The following is a 23,764-nucleotide window of genomic DNA, read 5'->3' as shown; positions in this document are numbered from 1 at the left end:
TTATACAAAATATATATATTTTAAAAAAAAAAAAAAAAAAAGAAATAACTTGTCAGGTTTTGGTTAATGTTGAAACTTTTCCATCCTGCTTTCACATGCTTTCTTTCCTGCCTATGGAAATAGTGCCAGCTTTGCAGAGTAGTCACGCAAAACTCTGTAATCAGATTTGTAAATTAAGGTCTTTGGATCATTACTAAAAATTACTGTATTTCTCTTTTTATGGGCTAGTCCAGCCATGTGCAGAGACTATCAAAACTCCTACATGGTGACTTAATCTCACAAAATCCATGGCCCAGGTATCTGATACAGGAAGCTATAGTTCCCTTATCTTTAGAGAGCTGTTGCCATTTCATACCGCCTTGACAAAGACAGGTTTTGATTTTATAGGCTGCCTCAGTAAATCAATGAATGGTGGAATTTTATCAACCCCTGAGGTCTTACCTAGTCCAGAGGTGGGTTTGGTTTCAAGTTGCTCGAACACTTGCTTTGGAACACTGAGTATACAGTATTAGGAAAGGAGGTGTACTATTGGAATGGGTGTGGATTAAAATTATTGCTAGCTAGAAATGCAAAAAAGAAAGCTAGAAACGCAATCCAAAAGAAGTGTGGTATCTTGAGGATGGGTTGGTCTGCTGAAATTAGGAGTAAGTTCAGATGTTTTCTAAAAGGCTGTCCACATCAAGTTTGTAGTAATTTTTCCTTCAGTGCCGTAATACAGAATAATAGTTAAGGATCTTTTTTCCTCAGTATTATAACACAGAGTAACAGGTAAGGAGGATAACAGGTCTGATGAAAAACCAAATTATTTCCTTGTCATATTCTATCACAGAAGACTTAAGAGGGAAATCTAACCTGTAGCCATTCTTCTGCAATATTAAGGATTAGCTAGTGTAAGAGTAAAAAGTGAAGGAAAAGTAGGTACTAAACTCATCAAATGAAGAGCAACAGCTCAGCAGCTAAAGTTAGACATATCAAAAAGTGCTACGGGAAATTGATGGTGAGCTCAAATAGGGCTGCTAACTTAATATGTAGTCTTTCCTTTAATATTGGCTTCTAACCTGTAAGGTTGGCGATAGCAATTTTTCTGCTTCCCTTTAATTGAACAGTAGAATTAATGCTGAGAATTAGTCTAATGAATTTTCTTCCCTTACTTGATAAATTGGTTGAAATAGTAATAAAAAATAAAATTAGGAGACATATAGATGAGCATTGTGATACTATAGCTATCCATCAGCATAGCCTTTGTGAAGAAAAATGTCTAATGCTAATTTCTTGAGCTTGTCAACAAATAATAAAATACAATTATCAGATTTAATTTTTTTTGCCTTTAAAGATATTTTTTGGAAAAGACCTTCACAACGGGCTATTAGAGAAGTGGTTGTGGAATAGTAGTACTTTGAAGAATTAGATAGTCCTCTGAGGGATGGAAGTCAAAACTAAAAGTGTACTATCAATTATTTCTGTAGGAAAATTACAACAGGGGTATCTAAAGTCTGTGTAGTAGGTGGTGTTTAACATATATATATGTGTATATATATATATATATATAAATGAATTGAAAATAACTGTGACCAGCTGTACAGAAACATATGCATCTGAGACAGAATCATTCAAGTCAGGGCTGGAGAAAATGGTAGAGAATTCCATGCAGGAAGACAGGCAGGTTGTCTAAGCAAGTGTGGTGCTGACAGTGTGGTGTTTTTTCTGCATGTCAGGCAGAAAAATGGATGTGATGATGCTCACTGATCTGTTCTAGCATAATTCTGACCACTTGGGAGTTGAAGGGAAGATAACCTATGTTTCCTTATGGAATGCTTAATCGAAGTTGGTGGAATGATCCAAAGGTAAGATCCAGTTGTTGAAAATACAATAAGAAATAATGCTGAAAATACTAAAGTGACGTATGTCAGTAGCAAGCCCTTTCCTGTAATACTGAGTTCTTTATGGGCTAGGCTACCTGAAGAATGACAGAAACAGGAAAAATTCAAAGAAAAGCAGTGCAAATTTTAATCTTGAATAGACTGACTTCTGTATGAGGAAAATGTTAAGGCAGTGCTTAGGGAAAAGATAAATAATACAACCAAAACTTTCTGATATAAAGGAATGGAAGACTGGTTGCTCCTTTTTACTTCTTCAGTTATTACCAGAACAAGTCATTTGGTCAAAATGCAAACATACAAATACAAAATAGGAAACAGTCTTTTATGCAGCTTGTAATTCACATTTGGTCCAGATTCCTAGAGTATTTCCATACCAGAGAACTAAGATTCACATGTTTATCTCTGAATTGTGTCCAAATACAATATTTGGAGTTAGCCACGTAAAAGCACGTTCTCACTCTGCCTTTGCAGACCACACCTCTAATAAATAAGGTTCTGTAGCACATGTTAGGCTCTTTCTATCCAGCTGGGCCTGTGTGGCTCCAACCAGGTGTGCCTGGATCTGCACCAGTCACCTGTGGTCCTTTGAGGGGTGTTGTGCAATCATGGGTCCATCTTGGTTGGTATTTGAGGGTATCAAACTCAGTAGTATGCTTGCCTGTTTTTTTCTGTCTTAAAAAAAAAAAAAAAGGTTTATTTTATATTTTAAGCCACTTCATACTTAGGCTCATGTTTTATGGAAGTGTTTGAAAATGTAGACGAGACTGTTAGTGACATGGTTTAGTGGTGGATTTGGTAGTCCTGGGGTAAAGGTTGGACTTGATAATGTTAAAGATCTTTTCCAGCCTAACTAATTCTGTGAAGCAATGTACATGCCAGAGTTAAGCAGGAGATCAGGGATGGGAGTAAACTTCCCTCTCATTATAGAGGCATGTCCAGTGTGAGCCCACCTTGTTTGAAACATCTAGGACATAACATAGTGGCAAACAGTCTCATGTTTTGAACCAGGCTGTGGTTTCTGTATTTGAGGCAGAGTCCTCACTTAAATTCTGTGGTGATTTTTCGAACTATCATAAGAAAATTTTTGTTAAATGATGTACATCTTTTTTCATGCAATTAAACACAAATACCTAGTAACATCATAGGCATTTTTTTTTTTCAGTGGCTCTGTGTGTCATGGCCCACAAATCAATCTAAAAACTGTGAGCTTCTCAGAGGTTGTAATCACAGAGCTCTGTCTGGTTGCTTTTGTGCCAAAGGCCTGCCCAGACAGTATACAGCAGGTTTTAACTTTGTATTGACAGTATTGGGACTGAGAAATTTTAGGCACATTGCAAAAATAAACAACAACAACAAAAAAAAATACCCACAACCAAAAGACAAGGCCAGTTAAAAAAATCTCCTATTTTCCACTCAATTTGCACTTGTGGAGACACCTGCTGCCATTCTATTGCTCGCTCGGAATTCATTAGAAAACAAGTTTCGCCTGTGACATTCTCAGGTGAAATCTTTGCCCAGCTTTTGAACCACAGGCCTCTCAAGAAAGGACAGTGGCTACATGCAAATACCAGGAGAGTTGGTTGACAGGAATGATCACATGGGGTCAAATGCTAAAAAGGTGTGTACGAATGTGATTTTGTTTCTCAAACAAGTGTCAAAAGACTATCTATGATATCTGATGTGATGACATGCACTGTTTCGGCATTTTGACATCTTTCTCCGTATGCCTCAGGCTGTTAACATGCAGAAGTTGCCCAATTTGTTTTATTTTATTTATTGGACAGGGGTCAGGCACTTTGTAAATTATGGACTGCATTCTCAGTGAATCAGAATATTTAGGTTGCTTGTGAGTTTCGGTCCTTGGCATCGTGTCGCTAATTACTTTTACACAACTCTGAAATAATGACAAAAGGAAAATGCATCAACAAAGAAAGAGAAATTAAACTTTGTAAAACAAAACAAAAGCCACATCAGAAATAGAAAGTGTTATTTAAGGGGAAAAGTGGGTGAGCAAATGTGCAGTCTGGACTCAGCACAATGTTATATGGCAAGAGAAGAGACACTCAGCATTGGATCTTCTCCAGGAAGAGGAAAATATATTACACAAATTTTCTTTGATAAATATTCCTGGGAAACTTCTTTGTATTTTAATCATAGTGAATGTTTCTCTCAAGCCAGTGGTCTTCTTTATTTCTTTTTTCTTTTCTGTGCTGGTTTTTGTTTTTTTTTTTTTAGTTTCCTGATTATTTTATATTCTCAATATACCTCAGGGGCAATTGTTGAAGATCTGTCTTGCTTACATGATAATTGGTAGTAGAAGGTAGTCAACACATTAGGGATTTTGAAGAGTGTCCTTAGGAATATTCTGATTTTCCCTTACTTATGCTACAGAATACTGTAGCAATATTTTCTCAGTTTTTCCCCACACAAGGTGCAGAAGCATTCCCAGGGGCCTTTAGCATGCTATCCCAGCAATGTTTCTAGCCTCTGGCTGTCCCATGTAATGAGAGATGAGAAGCAAGAGTTAAGCCTCCATAGAAATAGCAATAACAACAAGCCATTGGTCTGTTTTATACCATACTTATGTATTTATTTCTCTGTAATAGTGGCTGAATTGGAGTTTGTGTGTTGGAAGCGGGAGTTCAGCTTTTTGCTTCGGCAGAACCAAATGGCATTAGTTTTTCATTTACTCGAAGTAGAAAATCACTCATAAAACTGCATCAGAGCAGCGTTAAAATAAATGAATTGGTATGGTATGCTTTTGTAACTTATAAATGAAACATAACTCTGTGTACTCGTTGATTGCTGTTTCAGTGTGCAAGGTATAAGATAGCAACATGGTTTATAACTCCTTCCCATACAGAGATGTATTTAATGTCATTAGAATCATTGCTTAATTTACAGTTTGATCTTCCCAGTGACATGTATAACAAGTTTAATATAAGTAAATTGCAGTTAATAAACACTGATTTGTATTAATCTTACCATAGACTGTATATGTAATGTAGGGACCTTGTGCATGGTATGGTAGAAAGGGAATATATTTCCAAATTTGTTCTGAATTTAAAAAAACATACACCTCAGCATCTATATTTTTGAAACATTTACTAGATAGCAATTACATGCATTCTTATGACTATACAGACTAAAAGGGAATAAAATAGATAAGCAATTTACAGAATGTAAGAATGTTACCTTTTTTTGTGTTCTTTGTCTAATTATAAACTGGTTCAGATAGAGAATATTTCTTACAAAAGGCCTTACTCAGCGTTCTTCTAGTACCAAGTGGACAGAAAATGATAATATTATTATTTGGGAGTATTTTGTATTCCTAAATTTTCCCTGACCCAATGGAGTATATAAAATGGAGAACTATGAATTCAACTATATGTATTTGTATCATGCCCAGTGCCAAAGAGCTCAATCTGGTTAGCTGAAGGTGGCTCTAATCCTATGCTAAAAGTGTAATAGGTGATCATAATGACACTAAAAAAGCAACTGCTTCTAGTGAAGAGAAGCAGACAGTAGATGTATCTGTGGGCATAGAGAATTTCAATAGCAAACACTGGAGCAAGCCACAAAAGGAAAGCTGGAATACCTTCACAAAATGCAGGACTAGGTGCTGTGGATTACTCCAAAACACCCTTGCACTTTTAATTGCATGATGCTTGTTTTACATCAGACAATCGATGGAAACAAATCTGTTTGTTTTAAACGCAGTGTCTTTGGTGCATAGGTTAGTAAGAGCAGACTACAGTGGGAAAAGCAGTCAGATTAGAAATACAGAGACAAACTGATGACTCTAACCCTTTTCAGTGGATGACTTAAAAAAAAGAAAAGAGACAGAATTGTTATTGAGGAAGTGACAAGAATGTGGTGATAAAACCTGCAGGAATTATATTGAGAGCCACGCAGAAGGGTCCACTGGGTTAAGCAGAAAGATCTCCAATTCAGTGCACTCAGAGTAACAGTCAACAATTATTATCTACTTTTACAAACAGATCGAAATTGTGGTTTTAGTATACTCAGGCTCAGAAACTTATATTTGGCTGTAAAATTTAGGTTGCCTGTTCAGAAGAGACTTGATTTCTACCAACCACTCCTGTGCACACACACCAGGGGAAAAGGGAGTAATTTCCTTTTGATGGGAGTCGGTTATCTGTATGAAATGAGTTAGCTTCATTGTTGGGTGTATCGTGGCAGGCATTTACGTGCTCATAACAGTCATTGAAAATGGCACGGAGGAGGAGCATTCCTGCTGGCATTGTCATCCCAGAGGCTGAAGATCGAATGGGCACTGACAGTAAACAGGCCTGTCACTCAGAAATTAATCATCCCGATCAGGATGGAGGCAGAGTAGGGAGACTGCATGTAAGGTGAGGCTGTGGGCTTTGGCTGGGACGATATGTTCTGTGCAAAATAACTGTGCTGAAAAAAGAACATGGGGGGGGGGGGGGGGGGGGGATAAAAAAGAGAGCAACAGGTTCCTATTTTAGTAACATTTTATGTTCAGAACCTTAATGAGAAACTGTAAATTTGAAATCCAGTTAGTTTCTTAAATCATTTCAGGAACACTTCCTATCCATGGATATGCTCTCTATTTTTGTGGCTATTTTTTTGAAACTCTCCTGTTTTTATTTAAAATTTATCCAAGCTTCTTCTGTGCAGACCAAGGCTACTAAGACAAACAGTAAAGAGATCCTGTAGTGACAGTAAAGAGAAATAATAAAACAAGCTGTGCCCAAAATAAAGGAACTGGAGAGGGGGGATAGATACATGACACAAAATCAGGAATGCACCCTCTCTCTAATTTTTCTCATTTCCACAATTAGAAGTTAGGTTTTGCTAAGATACATATTCAACATAATTTTTAATGTGTTTGCATATACTATTTTGGGTTTTTTTTGATATACTGTAGTTTACACCTGCATTAATTTTGAGGTTCCTTTCCCCTGGCTGATGCAGAACAAAAAGATGCCGACTTCTGTTAAAAAAAATTATTAGGAACTTTATTGTAATATTTAGTGACCCTGAGGCAAGTCGGAATTCAAATTTTAGATGAAGGTTCAGATTTCTTCGTAAGGGTAGTGTCAGTTCTCTTTTACAGGGAGGGTTGCAGATGTTAGGCCCCTGCTGAAATTGCAAGTAAATAGTTGATAAATGAGGGCTTCCCACTTGCAAATGTGATGGTTTTTCTTTTCCTTGAAGAAATTCAGTAAATTGAAAAACTCTAAATAGCACAGAATTTTCAGTCCTCCAGACCGCCTTCTCCTTCTCAGATTTTGCTATACTATATTCAGCACTCAGTTTTGCCAACACCGAACATGCCTGATGTGGCATTTACATTCTTTAAAAAAAAAAGCATAGATTAGTTATATTTCTAAGAGTTAACTTCTCCTCTTGACACATGTACTTAATTCTCATTAATGGAAATGGCAGCTAGGCATACACACTGAAAGGAAAAATCTGTTCCTAAGCATATGATCCAAACTGCATTGTAGCTAAACATTTCCATAATCTGAAGTAAGCACTCATTATTTGTGAGATATTCTTCATAGTAAATGCATCAATCCCAGTCTGTTCTCCCTCTGCTCACTCGTAACCTGTTCCACACACCCTTTATTAGAAATCTTACGGATTCGTTCTTAATGCTGCAGTTGTTTTGAATGTGTGCCTGAAAAAGAAAATCCATTTGGGATCTTCAGAGTTTTGCATATTTTCTGTGAGAATTTTCCAGTAAATCATTCTGTGGAATATCTTACATTTCCTTGGACTTTGTAGGTCTCTATTATTAAAACCTAAAGTGGAAACAACAAAACCCAAAAAGCTCTTATTTTTTTCCAGCACTTCTTTTACTTACTGTATTGCAGTATTTGCCAAAGGCACCAGGCTGAAGTGCTATCATTTGTTAATTAAAAAAACCCCAAACAGTTCATGTTTTGTTTAAGATTTTCCTTCTGCCAATATGCTTGTATAAAGACCTGTGGATTCTGTCTATGTGATGTTCCACAGTTATGGTATTTCTAACTTGAGCTGGGTGGATAATTGATTTTTTGGTTCACCTCTTGAACTGGAGAACCACAATAGCAACAAAAAAAAAAATCAGTTAAGCACAAAAAATCAGACAGGAGTTTATGATTTGAGTTGTTTCCCTGCACCCAAATGAAAATCAGAGCTTTTTTGTTCATTTCAACCCAAATTGTCCTTTTTTACCTGGACTTGTTCTGGGTACCCCTAAAAGGAAGAAAGGCAAAAGAAATGCAGGTTAACTGATCTGCTGGAGGGTGGCTGTGTGTGTATTTCATTTTTCTCATCAGTTGAAGATATCTGAACTTATATCCTGAACTTTCAGTTTGAGAAGATAATTGAGAGAATTGCAATGTGGATCTCTCAGGTTGCAAGTGGATTTTGTAATTAGCTCAGTAAAAAGGGGCATCAGGGCTTGCTATTGCTAGTCAGAAGTTTCAGGACAAGATAAAGCTTCATATATTAAAACCTGGACAGCTGCATATTATTACATGTATTTTCTTTTTTCTCAATCAGTGGTTATTTATCCCAATTCCTCAGTTTTTCCACTTTCTGATATGATAGCAGCCCTTGTGATATGCCCTGGCAATTTCTAAAAAGCAAGCTTTACAGTTAATATAAAATGATTTGTAGAAGGGTTTCAAAGATTCCCTCAAACCATTTAAGTTGCTTTTTCTCCCTTTTGTGATCGCAGTTGAACTTCCTATGAGAATATAATTTTATCAATAAATCTGTACCACATACTGTTAATAATCCAATAACAATCCAATGATACATTAACACAATATTAATACAATAGCAACAGTAACTTTTTTTCTCTCCTTTTTGGACCCCACTTTGTTTCCCTCTGCTCAGGTGGGAAAGAGAGATTGGTAGTTGTAGAAAAAGTAAAATGAAGGAAACTAAGAAGAAGGGGTAGGTACCTGAGCACAAAACACTTGGGGGTAAGAGTAAATGTAAACTAGGCTAAGGGAAAAGAAGGGCTCATGTCAGAAGCATTTAGGGGATTGATTTCTACTTCCTTCCTTTCTTCCATTTCCTCTCCCCTTCTCAGCTCTCCCTCTTGCTCAGCTATCTTTGTTTCCTCCCCTGGACATTTCCCCCCTTTATTCTGGTTCATTGTATTTCTTCGTAGTTTAGCCAATGTCCTCTGCCATAATTCCTGACGCCTATGGTGACTGCTCTGGTTTATAACCATATTAGCTGAAAGCCAGCAACCACCAAGCCTCATAATGGCAGTCATAATACCAGCTTGGAGGAGTACGTGATCATTGCCCTGAAAAAGTTCAAACAGGGAATGATGCAGGAAGGAGAAAATACATGGGAACAGATGAGGAAGGGACCTGGTAGAAGAAGGGCAGTTGTGAAGTGGAGCTGAGTTGAAGAAAGGATATGAGGTTAGAGAGCTAATTGGAGCTAACGTGCAATTAAAGTATGGTAGTCCCATTTTGATGAAAATAATTGTGGGAATATTTTTTACTAAATAGTGGTCTCAATTTTTCCCCAGTTGGGGGTTCTGAGAGGCTTCTCTCTGCAAACTTCTCCCAAGGCCAAGTGTGAGGAAACAGGGAAAGCAAAGCAAGAAGTGGCAGGGAAGGAAGAGCATTTATGGATGGATAATGGTGCATCAAGGGGAAAATGAAAGACCAAGAAAAGGGGCCTTACAAATGTGAATACAGCAATGTAGTATGTTTTAACCAAAAAGTAGATGTAAAAATCACGCCGCTGTGTGGAAAAAAAGCTGTAATATCAGTCTTTCAACAGCATAAGGACTGTTGTCGACTCTTGAGGCACATGGGATCTTTGTTTCTCATCCTTTTGCTGGAGTTGGCTAACTGTGTCAACTTGGGCAAGCTATTAAGCCTGCTTGCATCTCAGTTTCCTCATTTGAGGCCAAATTCTCCTACTAAGTAGCCTCCTACTCCACACAGAGATTTGCTGATTTGAATGGAGCCCCTGCAGAGTGAGATACTTTTCAATACAAATAAAGTTTTGGAATCAGCCCTAATTATATTTATTACCTGCAGAGGAGTAATGTGAGACTTAACATGGTTTGAGACCCTCAGATGAAAGAGAAAGTATTTGGAATTGTTCTTTTTAATCATCTGCTGCCTTTTCAATGTCTACTTCATAGCTGTCCTAAAAGGGCTAGCTACTAAATAACAAATGAAAAATCCTTGTACATATTAACTAGGTTTGTCAGGCTCCTATGAATGGATCTCTGTCGAAAATATTATTTGCTAGGGGCTACTGGAGGAAGTTGGTTTACCATGCCCCACAGTGAGGAGCCATTAGATCTACCTCATGCCAGAAGTTGACAGATTGCATGCGACTTGGCTTGGAGTGCCGTGGTGGTGTAAGGCAGGCTGGAGGCAGCCTTCGCTGATCCTCTTTTATGAACTACGGTGACGGCGCCTTTACAAACTTAGCTTCGGCATTTTGCTTCGTGAATGGTCTAATGCTCTTGGGGGGTGATGCACGTAAATTGCAAGTGGGTTTGCTACTCGTGATTAAAATGATCATCCCAGACTTGTAGCCAATGATGCATTTATGCCAAGCCTGGACTGACTGGCCCCTGTATAAGCTTTCTGGTTTGTAACATATGCATTGAGTGGGAAAAGGAGTGAACTAAACAGTGTAGCCGTTGGATATTAATAAAAATAATAAGTTTTTCTATTGGAATTTTTTTAAGCCAGCAGGCATGAAAATGTTGAGCATCTCCTGGCCGCTCTGCATGAATGCGTATATATGTTTCAGAAAGTAAACTTGCTTTCTCTGTGTCACTGGGAGGGAGGTATAAGAGAAGAGAGGGGGCAGCGGACCTAATGAAACTGTTGTGGGGTCAAAACCTCGTGGTTTTTAAAGGCCCTTAATGTTGTCCAGCTGCAAATTAAAGGAGGAAAAAAAAAAAAAAAGGCAAAATAAAAAACAGTAGAGAAAGGAATTAGGGCTGGGAAACTCGAAAGAATGGAGTATAGATAAGTGGTTATGTGTGGGTGTGTGTGCTAAAGAACAGGGAGACAGTTTTTTTTCTCTATTCTCTTTGCACTCCCCCCCCTCCCCGCCCCACTGCTCCCTGCGAGCTCCGTGCCGGACTGCACACGGGCCGGCAGACTGCTGCTGAGGCATCGTGCGCTCCGCTTCCACAGCAGCCCGCCGCTCGTCCCGGGGGTTCGGACGGGAGTTTGCTGCGGCGTTCTCCCAGCCGCTGCCCCCCCCCCACCTCCCCGCTCTGCTCGGCCCGGGCGGTGCAGTTCTTCCCTCCCTTGCCCTCCCTGACGCGGCGGAGCGGCTGTCCCCGGTCCGGGATGCGGGGCTGTCCCCACCGCGGCGGCGGCTGCTGCCACTTCTTCCCCGCGTGTCAAAGGCCCGTTACCTGCCCGCCTGCCCGGTTGGTGTCTGGATAATTGGCAGTGCCGCGGAGGCTGCGCGACGCCAGCCAGCCCAGGGGCTCGTTACCCGGGGCTGCCCGGGCAGGGGGCATCACAAATAGCCACAGCGGAGGGACTTCGGTTGCGGCCGGGGAAAGGGGGGGGAAGGCAAAAAAAGAGGGGGGGTATAAAGAGAAAATAAGCCCCAGCAGACTAAAGGAAAGTTTATTTTTGTTGTTGTTTCGCGTGTGTGCGCGCCCGCTCTTCTGGCATGCGGCTACCTTTTCCCTTGCACACAACAGGGCTGTTTGATGGAGTTGGGAGCTGAGGAAACTTTGGGTTTGTTGCCAGGACGGTTCGCAGCACTTTGTGGAAAGCAAGAGCTAACAGTGAGACCGACAGAGTGAGTGACAAGTTGTTTACAGGTTTCCTTGAAGGGGCCTCTGCTATATTTCAATCTGTCAAAGTTGCTTTTCTTCCCTCCGAACAATGCCTGATTGTTGTGCGGGGTGGTTGGTGGTGGTGCTGTTTCTTTTTTTTTTCCCCTCCCCAAAGAGAGAGAAAGAGGGAGAGAGAAAGCGAGAGAGCGCAGAGGGAGGGGGGAAAGAGAGCAAGGAATGAAAATTCTTCGGAGCACAAATGCCTTTGGTAACATTTTTATGTGCCTAATCTTTTCTCCCCTATTTCAACTCCGAGAGAGTTGATAACTGTTTCAATTTAATCAGTCTGCTCTTGTTTTATCTTCTTTCTCCACTGATCTTCCCCAGCGCAGGAGATTTGCTCTGCTGGTTTAGGTGGATTGTCGGGCTTTTTTTTTTTTTGACTCCCCGCTATCCATTCACACACCCCCCATCCTCCCCCCCCCTCCCCCCCGGGTTTTAGGACATCGGACGAGTTGACTTTTCGCGTTCGGCGGCGGCAGCGGGGGAGCGGAACTGAGAGGGAGCGGACGGGCACCCCGAGGCCGCCCGGTGCCTCGCAGCCTCCGTGGGGGGAGCTGCGCGAGCTGCCTGCTGCGAGGCGCGCTGCCCCTTTAAGAGACTGGTCAAGGAGTCCTAGCTCCGAGCGAGCGAGCGAGCCGGGAGGGAGGGAGGGAGGGAAAGGGAGGGAGAGAGAGGGAGGGAGGGAGAGCGAGCGAGAGAGAGAGAGAGAAAATCAATCGGTTTAGAAGGTTTGGACTCACTTGACAGGTTCAGTTGGAGGCGACCATAGGTGGCTGCTGTGACAAAGGGAAATTGTGCTTTTCCAGCATGCTAACTGACCCTGATTTACCTCAGGAGTTTGAAAGGTGAGTCGAGTTTTTGGGGCGGGGGGGGGGCCGTTGCCTTTCGCCTTGGGGGGGGGGGGGGGGGGGGGGGGAAGATGGGGGGGTGTCATCCCACCCCCCCCTTTTTTTTTTGTTCTGTTTTGTGGTTTGTTTGTTGTTGTATTTTTTATTATTTAATTTATTGATAGGAGCACGCGTGTTTGCGCGCGTGTGCCCGGATCGGCTGCTCGCGGTGCGAGCTCGCACGGACGCGCGGGGACGGGCGCGCAACTCCGGCGCTCGGCGGCAGGCCGGGGAGATGCTTCCCCCCTCCGTCGGTCCCGTGTGTGTGTGTGTGGCTCCGCAAACGTTACCTTGGCTATTCAAACGGCGTGTCAGCCGGGCGGCGGTGGGGGCGGGGCGGGGGAGCCCCGTGCCCGCGGCGGGCGCCCCTCACCCGGGCGGCCCGGCGGTGCGCAGCTTTGTTCCGCCGCCTCGGAGGCAGCCGTCTCCTCCTCCAGCCCGCACCGCTCCACACCGCACCGGCCCGAGCGAGTAAGGTGCCCTACCGGGCAGCTTCTCCCCGCCCCTGTCCGGGGAGTCCCCGAGCGGCTGGGGATGCCCGGTGGCGGGCGAGGCGAGGCGAGGCGGGGGGTTCAACTTCCAACCTCGCCCTCCCGTCAAACTTGGGAAGGCGCTCCGCCGAGCACATGACCTTTTGTTGATCTAGCAGGAGCGATTATTTTTAGGCAAGTTAACATCCCGGCCCTCTGTCAGGAGAACATCCTTCTGCCTGAGCGGGGGAAAGGAAAAAACCCCAAACAAACAAACCAACAACAAAAAAGGGAGAATAAAGCGAAACTCTTGACTGCAAGTTTTGGCCGTCACCTCTCTCGCGAAGTGTCAAGAGCAGGGTTGGGGTATGACGAACGGGGTTTGGGTATGACGTAGATACGCCTGTCTTCCCCTGCCCGAAGTAGGAGCGTTCTGTGCCTGGAATCAAGTTTTTTGCTGTCACTGGTGATGGCTTGTGACCTCCAAGAGTTTAGTCCTTGTTTTAGATGATCTGGCGCTCCTGAGAGGTTTTGGAGCATTTTCCCAGGCGTTTGTACATGCATCCATTGCTGATCCGGCATCCCTTCCCTCCAGCTTAGCTTTTAAGGGTTATTAATAGTCCCTTGTGCGGCTGCAGTAAACAACCCAAACTTTCATTTCTAAGTGGTAAATAAAAGAAAGCCAGGATGCGCGTTACTTAGGTTTTTCTCATCTTCGTGAGAGCTACCTCCTGTATAAACATTTGGTTGTATCTGACTATGCAATACAAGCTAGGTGCTAGACCAGCTGGTTAAAAATATGCTAAGTCAAGCTGTTCATCGTTCAAACCTACTGAATTTGATAGTAAAGGCAGGGAAAAGAAGGCAAGATAAAAACATTTTAAGTGGGCTGAAGAACACGCGTGTAGAGAAAGGACAGGAAAGAATGCTTAAATCAAAAGATAGGGGAAAAATAAAACTGGGAAACACAGAAAAGAAGTATTTTAACACTTTCAATCCTTGTTCCGCAACTAGAACACTTCCCCACTAGAAAGTGGAATTGGCACAGTTTCACTGCTCCAAGGTCCTCTTTAATACAATTAATTTTCCAGACTTCCTCGGAATACTTGGCATTTTTCTTTGGTTTGTTATTGTTACAATAATAGAACAAAATTGGTTTTGTTCACATGCATTGTAGTAACTTATTTCAAGTACCTGAGGAAACTGTTACTGTTTCTGGTGTTAAATCTGATCCAGCATCATGGTCATGCCATTTGACTTGTTCATACAGTTAATGGATTGAAGTATTTCATGTGCTTCACTAAGATTATACATATAAATTGGTAAGCAAGCAATTTCGATTATTCTTTGAACTTTGTTATGAACAGAATACTTGTAAACTCTGTGAAGCCGAATGAAGTCCTTTCATTTTCCCTGTTGGGGGACTTCCTTTTCAATCTGAAGTTGCTCTGCATTATAAACATGTATTTATATAAATCTGTTATATAGACAAATAATTTTGGACAAAACATCTTCCTTAGAAATAGAATGAGCTTCTCTACTCTTCCCCCCCCCCCCCCCCCCGCGTACATTTCATTTTCAGAGATCCCAGCTTTCCACTTGTAAACATTCTAGTTAAATAATCGATACGCTGCTCTCCTTTTGCTGTGCAGATAATAGCAAGCAGTAGAAATGGGAAGCAGTAAAAACAAACCTTGGGACATACAATTTCTTTTTTTTAAGCAATTTTTTCTCTGCAGTCGAAATTGGTAATACAGCCCAATATCTCTGTTAATCATTACCATTTGTTTACATTGTGTGTGTTTGACCATAGTTACACACACATACAGAGTGTAGATACTGTCCATGTAATATATGTGTGTTTATCAGAAAACAGCCGTGAGGGCATGCTTTCTCTCACACAGTGATGCCCATACCCGCAGACACACGCTTGCAGAGTTCATATGTGCATATATATGCATGATGCATAGATGATTGGTTTTTAGACATTTATGGAAAGTTATTTTCTCAGGTTCTCAGTAAACACAGCTCTTGGAGCACATTTCTGCAGTTGCTGGTGTCCAGCATATCGTGTCTGCGTGACTGACTTCAGTTTTGTTATTGCTATCCGTCTCCTACTATTCCTTTTTAAACTTGAATAGCAAATTATGAGGAGGTGAAGATTTATCAGGGAAAGTTGTTTGCAGTTCAGATCTCAGAGCATGTGTATGTATCTCAGGAGGTTCTTCTTTCCCTGTCGTTTCTCCCATGATGTTTCAGTGTGTCCTGGTAAACTGCAAACAGTTCGGAAACTTTCAGTCACCCCAGCTGAAGGGATCTGAATTGAGGGTACTTCTCTTCTGTGTCTGTAGCCATTACTGGGGGCATTTACGATACACACTTGGAATGAAAATGATCTTCAGTGTCAGACAAACAAACATTCATTAATTCATTCAGCATCACTAGTAAATTGCAGTAGGTTTTGTGAATTAGCATGTATAATTAATTACTGTACCTAAAATGTGAGGGTTTTCGTCCTTTCCTGAGAAGTTACTTGCATGTCTTTATTTCTGTTTGTGGCGATTCAGCTGCTTGATTGAGAGGAGCATCAGAATGTGTATGCCGAGGGGGATGATGCTTGCAGAAATGTGGTAGGAAGAAATTATAACTGGAATCTGCTCCATTTGTTACACAGCAGAAAGATAACTTCTGGGATGTACTTTGTGATGTACCTGTGGCACTTGAATTGGCTTTAAAGATCTTGAAAAGAATAACTCCTTTGTTGTCTGTGTTTTCTTTTTTCTTTCTTTTTTTTTAAAGATGGGTTATTATACTTAAATGTAACAAGTATGTCCACAATAGAAAGGAAATTTACTTCATTAAGGAAAAGATAGGGACAATGTGGCCAGAACCATCATAGATAGCTATGAAATTTACAGAATGATAAAATCTCAGAAATGCCCAACATAAAGTTTTAATGTCTTAATAAAATCTGATTAATGAAAAATAGATAAAGTGACTGCTTAACAATGTCCCTAGTGTATGGAATGTTCTTAAACCCAAATTAATTACTGTATATTTACATTTCTCTGTAGACTGAGAGAGAGGCTATGCTAGGCTTCCAGACAGACTGACATCCTTTCTCTTCCCCTTTTTCATTCTTTCTTCTTTTCTTTTTCGTTTTAGTCTTATTTTTTTTTTTTGTTATTATTTTTAACATGCCAATTCAAGGCAAAGAGCTACGTGGTGTTTGTGGAAGAAAGAAGGATGGGTTAATGCTTCCGTATGAAAGAAGGAAGAGCTGGAAAAGACAAAAGGCATGGATGGGAGCGATGGGGATGGGGACAGGAGAACAAGTTTAGCATTTACAGTCACCAGTTGTGTGCACTTGAAACGTTCTCTGTGCTCGTGAATAGCTTGTAGAAAGGAAGGGCTCAAGGATGTAAAGCAAACCTCTGCTGGGAGGAAAAAAATATACTTAGCTGCTTCACTGCTGCACTGCACGAGTCATTTCAGACTCCCACTGAATTTATTTTGGGGTTGTACCAACACTGTCAAATGGAGAAATCATTTTCCTAAAAGGAAACTTTGCGTATTCCTAAGTGCTTTTCTTAGCTAAAGTTACCCGAAAAGCTTTCTTCTGCTGCTGCGTTTGCTGAGAATTCTGGAGAAAGAATAATACCTTTCTATTAACCGGCTTGCTCAGAATGATGTCCCACTCTCCTAAAATCTACCTGTAGAAGTAAGAGTCATTATTCCCTCATTTTAAAGAAAACAATAAGATTTCTTTAATATTGGGCTGTGAATAGCTTTTACCTTCCATTGAGGTGTTTTCAAAAAAGGACTTTCTTGCTTGTGTTTGTGGTTCTAGGGGTCTGGGATCTGAAAGCTAAATACAGTGCCAGTAAAAAGTTTCAGATACTGGCTTTTCGCAGTGATGAAAATTAACATGATTTTATTTCTCTGAGATAAGGGTGAAGGAATTAATGCATTTGCAGACTACTCATTAATGTCCTGCATGCACTAATTTAATTTGTTGTGCTTATGCTTAGTGAGGAAGAAGTTGACTGCTACAGATTATAGTTTTTAATGAACATCTCAATAATTTACCAGTTGCTGAAATTGTGAACTAGACTTGGAAGGCAAAAGCCCAAATGAGAGAGCTGATGAGTGACACACCAGCCTGCACAATTCAACTGTTGTATTCATTGCATTTGAATCAAATCGGGAGTTTGGCATTACTAATTCTGGGTGGCTGGCTCATCATATGCATTCAAGGAGTTAATTAAAACACACACAAACACATACACACACTCTCCCACCAAGCATCTTGCGATGTTTATGTGCATAGTGTGTTTGATTGGTACCTTTAGATAGGAGAGGAATTGTTTTTCCTTCTCTTGCTGTCCAGAGATCTTAAATATGTAACTAGTTTACAAAATATTTACTACTTCTCAGGGAGTTTTTAACGAGCATTTATGGCTTTATCATTTAGGAGGCATATAGTGTCTGATTGTGTTAGTTAAATGTGAAGCTCCCTGATAGGATAGGCATATGTGTCTGTGTAATGTGATATATCTGTAGCTGTATAAAATAGATATACATATATATATAAAAATACAGTATTTATACAAGAAAAAAGAGTACCTCCTCCCAAGGTAGATTTATAGTTTCTTCGCGTGCTTTTCATACTATACTTAAACTCGCTCTTAGTATTGAGTAGGATATCTGTATGTTTGCATGTCAGATACCTCTGCCTTCACAACTCTTGGACAAGTCAGTCTGACATCCTCTTGGCTTTCTTTTTTTATCATTATTTTTTTTAAATTTCTTTGCTCAGGCCTGGTTATAGCGTAATTAACTCAAAAGTGGAAGGGGAAAAACATGTTGTCATGTACCTGCATACCCTGGAAATATTCAATGCCTGAGAATTCTACTGTAGTCAAAAGGAAAGAAGCGTTCACAGCAATTAATCAATAGCTCTAGTACGTCTCCGCTGATGGCAAGGAGTTTGTTTAACAAGTAGCATCCTTAGAAACAAAGCACTTCTCTTCTTCAAAGCATCGCTGCATTTTTATCTCACTTAGAAAGTGTATGAAGTCTCCTGTATTTCCTACAAAAAGTAACATCATGTTGTATTTGACTATGTTAAAAACTATGCTGCAAGTAAAGCAAATCCTCGCCACGTTACTGTATTACCTAAACCAGAACTTACTTTCTTGAACTTTTGAAGCGGGATGTGTTTTTCTCTTGAGTTTTTGGCTTTGGCCAGAGGGCGAGCAACCGAGATTTATGGCTTTTGTACCTTTTACGTCTCCTCCTGCAGACCCCCTGGCGAGACCCCGCTGCCGTCAGTGGCTGTAAAGTTTTCACCCATGCCTTCGCTGAGGGTTACAATGCTGGCCTGCAGTCTGCCACACGTCCCACCTCTCCCCACCTTACTGAGGGGCTGACTTGGTCCAAGTGCTTGTGCCTCGCCTGGGGCTGGGCCAGGCCTGCGGTCCCCAGGGAGGGGCGGTGAGGAGCCCTGTGTGCTGTGGCCTCCGCTCGAGAGATGCCACTTGTCACCTCCGCGCCGAGCCCAGCCTTTGCCAGCCTGGAAAACCAGAAACCTCTAAACATCGTTCCTGAGCCCACATGTCCTTGTGACAGTGTGAAGTTCTGCGCGCAGTAGTTGTTGGGAGAGAGCAAATTTAGACGAGGTTTTGGAAGAATTTTGGTGAGCGCTGCTTGCAGGGGCCATGGTTCTTGAAAAGAATGTAAGGAGGGAATGGAAATTGTGATAAGTCAGAGAAACTGTCTATCTTTTTTTAGGGTAGGTGGAAAATTTACTTCCTTTTTTTTTAACAGAAGAAGGAAAAGAGAAAGGCGGATTGAATTCCGGTAGCTAGAATCATCAAATATTAATACAAAGCTCAGGAGTGTTGGAGGTGCTGCACATGGTATTGGGGGGTGGGGGGGGTGGGGTGGTTTCTTTGGAAAGAAATTTGCGGGTATCTTGCTACCCCTTGTTTTTGATCCAGCATGGAGCTTCTCTTCAAATTGTCCTTTTGCCATCTTGTTTAAGAAAGGAAGAAAAAAAAATTTCCAACATGATGATACTATTTTTGACTTGTAGAACTCTGAGAGTTGAAGTGAAAAAGAGAAAAAGATTTGAGCTCATTCTGAAAGTTTGAAATGGTTTGACCTTGTTTCCCTTAGAAGTATTGTAAGATTATTAATCAGGTAACATATCTAAATTCTCAAATTGGAATTATATTTGCTATCTTTAAAATTTATCTTTAGTATTCCAGATTTTTCTTTTTATACTTTTTTTTTTTTAAAGACCAAGTATGGAAATTCATATTGGCAAGTGCTCTTTGAGATTTATAATAAATCACATTTTGTTTTGTTTTACCATTTTTGTGTTTTCTCAAGTTCATGTAGATTGTGTTTTGTTGTTTTGTTTTGTTTTTTTTATCCCCAGGATATGGTTGTCTGCATGCTATTTGATCGAAACATGTCACAAACTGTTACCTTAGTGCTAATTTTTCTGTGTGGTTGTATTATAGTCATATTACTTTGTATTTGTTTCTGTCTTACTAATTTTAAGGGGGCAAAAATATCAGCAGAATTAATAGAAATTTAATTTTCTTGTCTGAATAATTAGAGTTCTTTCTAGTGGTGAGGAACTCTGTGTGTGTGTGTGTGGGTATGCGCTAGTCTTGCATAGTTAAGACCATCTTCTACATCTAACGTTCTTCAAGAACCTTTGTAGCTCTAGAGAAAGAAGACCTAGGTATGTAGATTATGTAAAGAGCAGCCCATAGGGTTTGTCATCCTCTTGGTTTCTTTGGTGCTGGGCTTGACTTTTTAAGAATGCGGGAGCGAAAAAACGCCCTATGTTTCATTCATTCATCTTGCAGGTTGGGCATGGGCAAAGATAAAGTACCTGACAGTGAGCTGGAGTTACTTGCCATTGCCAGCTCAGTAGATACCATAAGGAAAATGTTAGTGGTTCTGAACAATTTTTGATTTTGTTATTTCTTTTTTTTTTTACCATAATTACATGAAGAGATTTCACCAAACTTTTTCTTGCCAGTTAAAACCTTGAGTGTAAAATCATCTCAAGATGGTTATGTGTACTTATATGTATACACACATTCGTAGTTTGGCATGGCCATTTACTAGGCTGCATGAAGTTGTGTTGTCTTCGGTTTGCTGGGAATCCTAGAGAGTGAGCATTAATAGAGTGATGCAGTGAAAATTAATGACAGTCTGAAAGGCAAAAGTACGTCTCTGTACACAATTTTTGTAAATTTGGTGTATCCCTTGTTTCAAGAGAGAGAATGTTTATTGAAGGGTGTGAAGTGTGGTGTCCTCTCGCCTTTTGGGTGAGGCCTGCCTGGGTTAGGGTTGAGGCACTTCAGAAGAGCTTTGTGCCAGGAGGGAACACTGATTTGCTATAGTTCTGTCCATACTGTATTTGACTGTAGAGAAGTCTTCTGTTTTCAGATAAATTCCCTTAGCAGCCTTGTTACATTCACTTTATAAAACAAGACTGAAAACATTTTCTCCAAAGGTTTAGTGGAGTTTCTATTTATAGGGTTTTCTTCCTAAATTTTGATGCAGTGGCCTCACTGGGGCAGAGGCTTTTTTGGATAGAAATGAGATGTGTGGGAAGGTGATGGTTGGTAAGGGTGGAGGGAAGGATGTTCTTACCCTTTTGGCATGTCTATTAACAAACTAAGTCATTTTGTTGTGTTGTATTTACATGACTTGTTCCTGTGCTAGTGTGAAATGTGAATCACCAAAACATGATGATTATTTAAAAAAAAATAAAAAAATGAATAGGCTAAATGGAACAAAACTGAAATAGAACTGGAAGGCTAAATGAAATGAAATGAAAACAGAACATGCAACATTATTCTTTTGGTAGTTTCCTTGTGCAGTTGCTGTGTAAAGCCAAATAGGTTTCTTTTCCATGTCTGTTAAAAGTATCCAGGGTTTTGAGTTTAAAAATCACTGGGACATGAAAATACATTTCTGTCTTCAGGCTCAGACTTTTGGTTTGTCTTCTGCTCATAGATTTTGGAGCTTTAAAGTAGATATTTGTATTGTAAAGAAGACTATTGATTCTTATCTTTATCAACACCGTGTGAACATCAAGTTGATTCTGGTTTTGCAACTGAGATTAGAATTTGGCAGAATTTCTCAGTGGAAGGCTCTCATCCTTTGCGCATGTTTTGTAAGTTCTGCTCACTTTTGCTGTTCTTGCCTAAACCCTGAAGTTAAAGGTGTGAGTCAGGAAACCATATTAGGCTATGGTGTTTGCATGAAATACTATGCAAAGTATGGGAAAAATACTGTGCCACTCTCAAGTATGCCATGCATCTCTTTTATAGATAATCTGCATGTGTATTAGTGTCATTGATTTAGTGTGGTTTTGTAGAGTGCAAGCATCCTGAATCAGGACCCTATTATGCTCGTCACTGTACAAACACAAAAAAGAAGGTTTCTTTCCATTCCACAGAGCAGCCTTTGTGCTTAGAGCTTAGAGTAATATCAATGTGTCTTTGTATGGGGAAAATTCAGAAATGGAGAGTAGGTAAGAGATCCCTAGCATGGTTCATGAATGAGATTTCCGTCCTGAAGCCATGCTTTAGAATTTATAAATTGAGAATTATATGTACATATATATTCACTCTCTGTATGTTTTCTACACATACGTATGTAGAAGTTGCTTTACTGTTAGAAGTACCGCTAATATTAATAATAGATGCATACTTCCTGTAAAGTCTTTTGATTAGGAATTCAGAGCATTTGAAAGCATTAATATACAAATCATGAAGGCTTGTGTGCTCTTTAGATTAAGAAGCAAGATTAGCCTCAACCTATAGATGAGAAAACTGAGGGATGGTGTCACAAAATCATTTGCATGGCTGGGTATAAAAAGTAGAGATACTGACTGCTAGTCCTGTTTTTTAACCTAAAGACCCTCCTTTTCCTTCTTAAGATCCTAAGAACTGCAAATTAGGCTTCTGTCTGTCCAATTATAATTTCTAAAGGTCTCTCATTCTAGCAAGATGAACTATAATAGTCAAATTACTTAAATATGTAAAATAGGAACTTTGGAGTATAATTAATAATATAAAGTAATGAAATATTTGCAGCCCTAGCCACGTCGGCTAGGGCTGTGAGGAAATACTGTCTGTAGCCCCTTCCAGTTATCTGAGTGGGCTTCTAAGGTAACTCCCTACCTGGAGGCAAGTTCAGAGAACAGAAGTTAGGCAGCATCACCCACAGTGTTGAAGCAGTAAATTGAGAGACACCGTGTGCTACTAACAGTCAGGTCAAGGTTTCATCCTGGAGAACAATTAACATCTTCAGCCGTACATACAAGAGCTGTCATGTGTTTTATAGCCTAAGGACCAGGTGCTAGGGGAGTCCAGGAAAAAATTCTTCACATGGAGAGTATTAATGTGAGGAACAGACTACTGAAAGCAGCAATGTAGGCAGCCACAGTGAGCAAAATCAACGAGCTTAAAGGCAAAAACCATGTTGCAGAACACAAAATGCACTACGATTCTTACCCTCATTTTTGACATCTGTTTTTTAAATGTGTGACAGAGATCCAAAATGAAGGAAAAGGTACAGGCTTATTAAAAGGGGGGGATTATTTTTTTCTTCATGTTAAATGTTCTTCTAATCTGTTTTAGTATTTTTTCCTCCTTTCCAGTCACATGCTCCGTAAGGGTAGAGCTGAATTGCTGGAGTCTGCAGGTAGATTTAGATTTAGTCTTTGTGTTGCGCCTCTTACTACACACCGTTGAGAAAACGGGCATAAACTAAAGAGTCTTGGTGGATTTGATCTCTGTAGCCTATGAATGTCATGACTAAAGTATTAAGTTATTTTCTTTGGTAAGCTTTTTAAAAGGGAGACTACTTTCAAGATAATGGATTATAATCAGGCATGTTCCATAGTGTTTCAGTAGTAGTTACTCAGCAGCGTGTTCACAAAGGCCTATTTTGTGATAGGGCCAGTCAAGGCATCCTTTAAAAAAGTGCCCATTCATTCTGAGTGTTTGGTCTTAGTGGCTCCGAAGTTCAGTGTCAGGTCCTAAAAATGTAGGCCTAATTAATTAATGTTCTGCTCAACTGTATGAAAAAGACTAATGTTTTTCACCCCAGTAAACCAGGATGGCATGAAATGGTGACTCACGAGGAGATCACTGAGCAGGGGCCTGACTTTCCTTAGTGCGGAGCAAACTTCCATCAGTTGCAATGCTTCCTGACTTTCTAAAGCATCAGGAGAGATTCCTACAGGCTTCTGCAAATCTGTAGATTTCAGAAGTTCTGTCAATGTGTTTTAAAGACACGTTAACTGTCAGTTCCTCCTAAACAACATGTATTCCTGGCAGATTAGAATGATCAGAACGGTGGTGATGAAAATATACCTGAATTCTGCCAGGGCTAACATCTGGGCCTTTGTGGACTTGGCACTGTGCACAGAATCAATCCTTGTTTTGAAACTGTATGTTTTATAAGGTAGTAATTCGCAGTTGCGGCCACCAAGGTCTTAAGCGGAACTCCTGCACAAAAATGCATTCTTCCAAATATACATCTGTTTGAGAACCTCAGTTGTCAAAAGTGTGACCTATATTAATTTGTCACCAGGCAAGTCATTGTCACCAGTTCCCAGATTCCATGAGAACCCCAGGGAGACAG

General features: G+C 40.5%; 1 protein-coding gene across 23 annotated transcripts in view; it reads left to right on the top strand.

Moving 5' to 3' along the window:
- Positions 1-23,764, top strand: part of SOX5 (SRY-box transcription factor 5) — a 643,908-nt gene that overhangs the window by 339,708 nt on the left and 280,436 nt on the right. For 3 of the 23 annotated variants that reach the window (XM_057405223.1, XM_057405240.1, XM_057405216.1), the window contains exon 1: positions 11,510-11,681. The exons of 10 other annotated variants lie outside the window; for them this stretch is intronic. In XM_057405223.1, coding sequence (XP_057261206.1) covers positions 11,590-11,681 — 92 coding nt within the window. In that variant the 5' untranslated portion in view covers positions 11,510-11,589. Of the gene's footprint in view, positions 1-11,507; positions 11,682-11,907; positions 11,927-12,468; positions 12,567-23,764 lie in introns of those variants that run through there. 10 more of the 23 variants (XM_057405236.1, XM_057405219.1, XM_057405218.1 and 7 more) reach the window with 7 other exon arrangements.

The sequence above is a fragment of the Pezoporus wallicus genome, unplaced genomic scaffold (genome assembly GCF_028554395.1).
Source record: "Pezoporus wallicus isolate ANWC-B61680 ecotype Strahan unplaced genomic scaffold, APGP_CSIRO_Pwel_v1 contig_6789, whole genome shotgun sequence".
Taxonomy (NCBI): Eukaryota; Metazoa; Chordata; class Aves; order Psittaciformes; family Psittacidae; genus Pezoporus; species Pezoporus wallicus.
The sequence above is the reverse complement of the archived record's forward strand: the minus strand, read 5'-3'. Positions and strand labels throughout refer to the sequence as shown.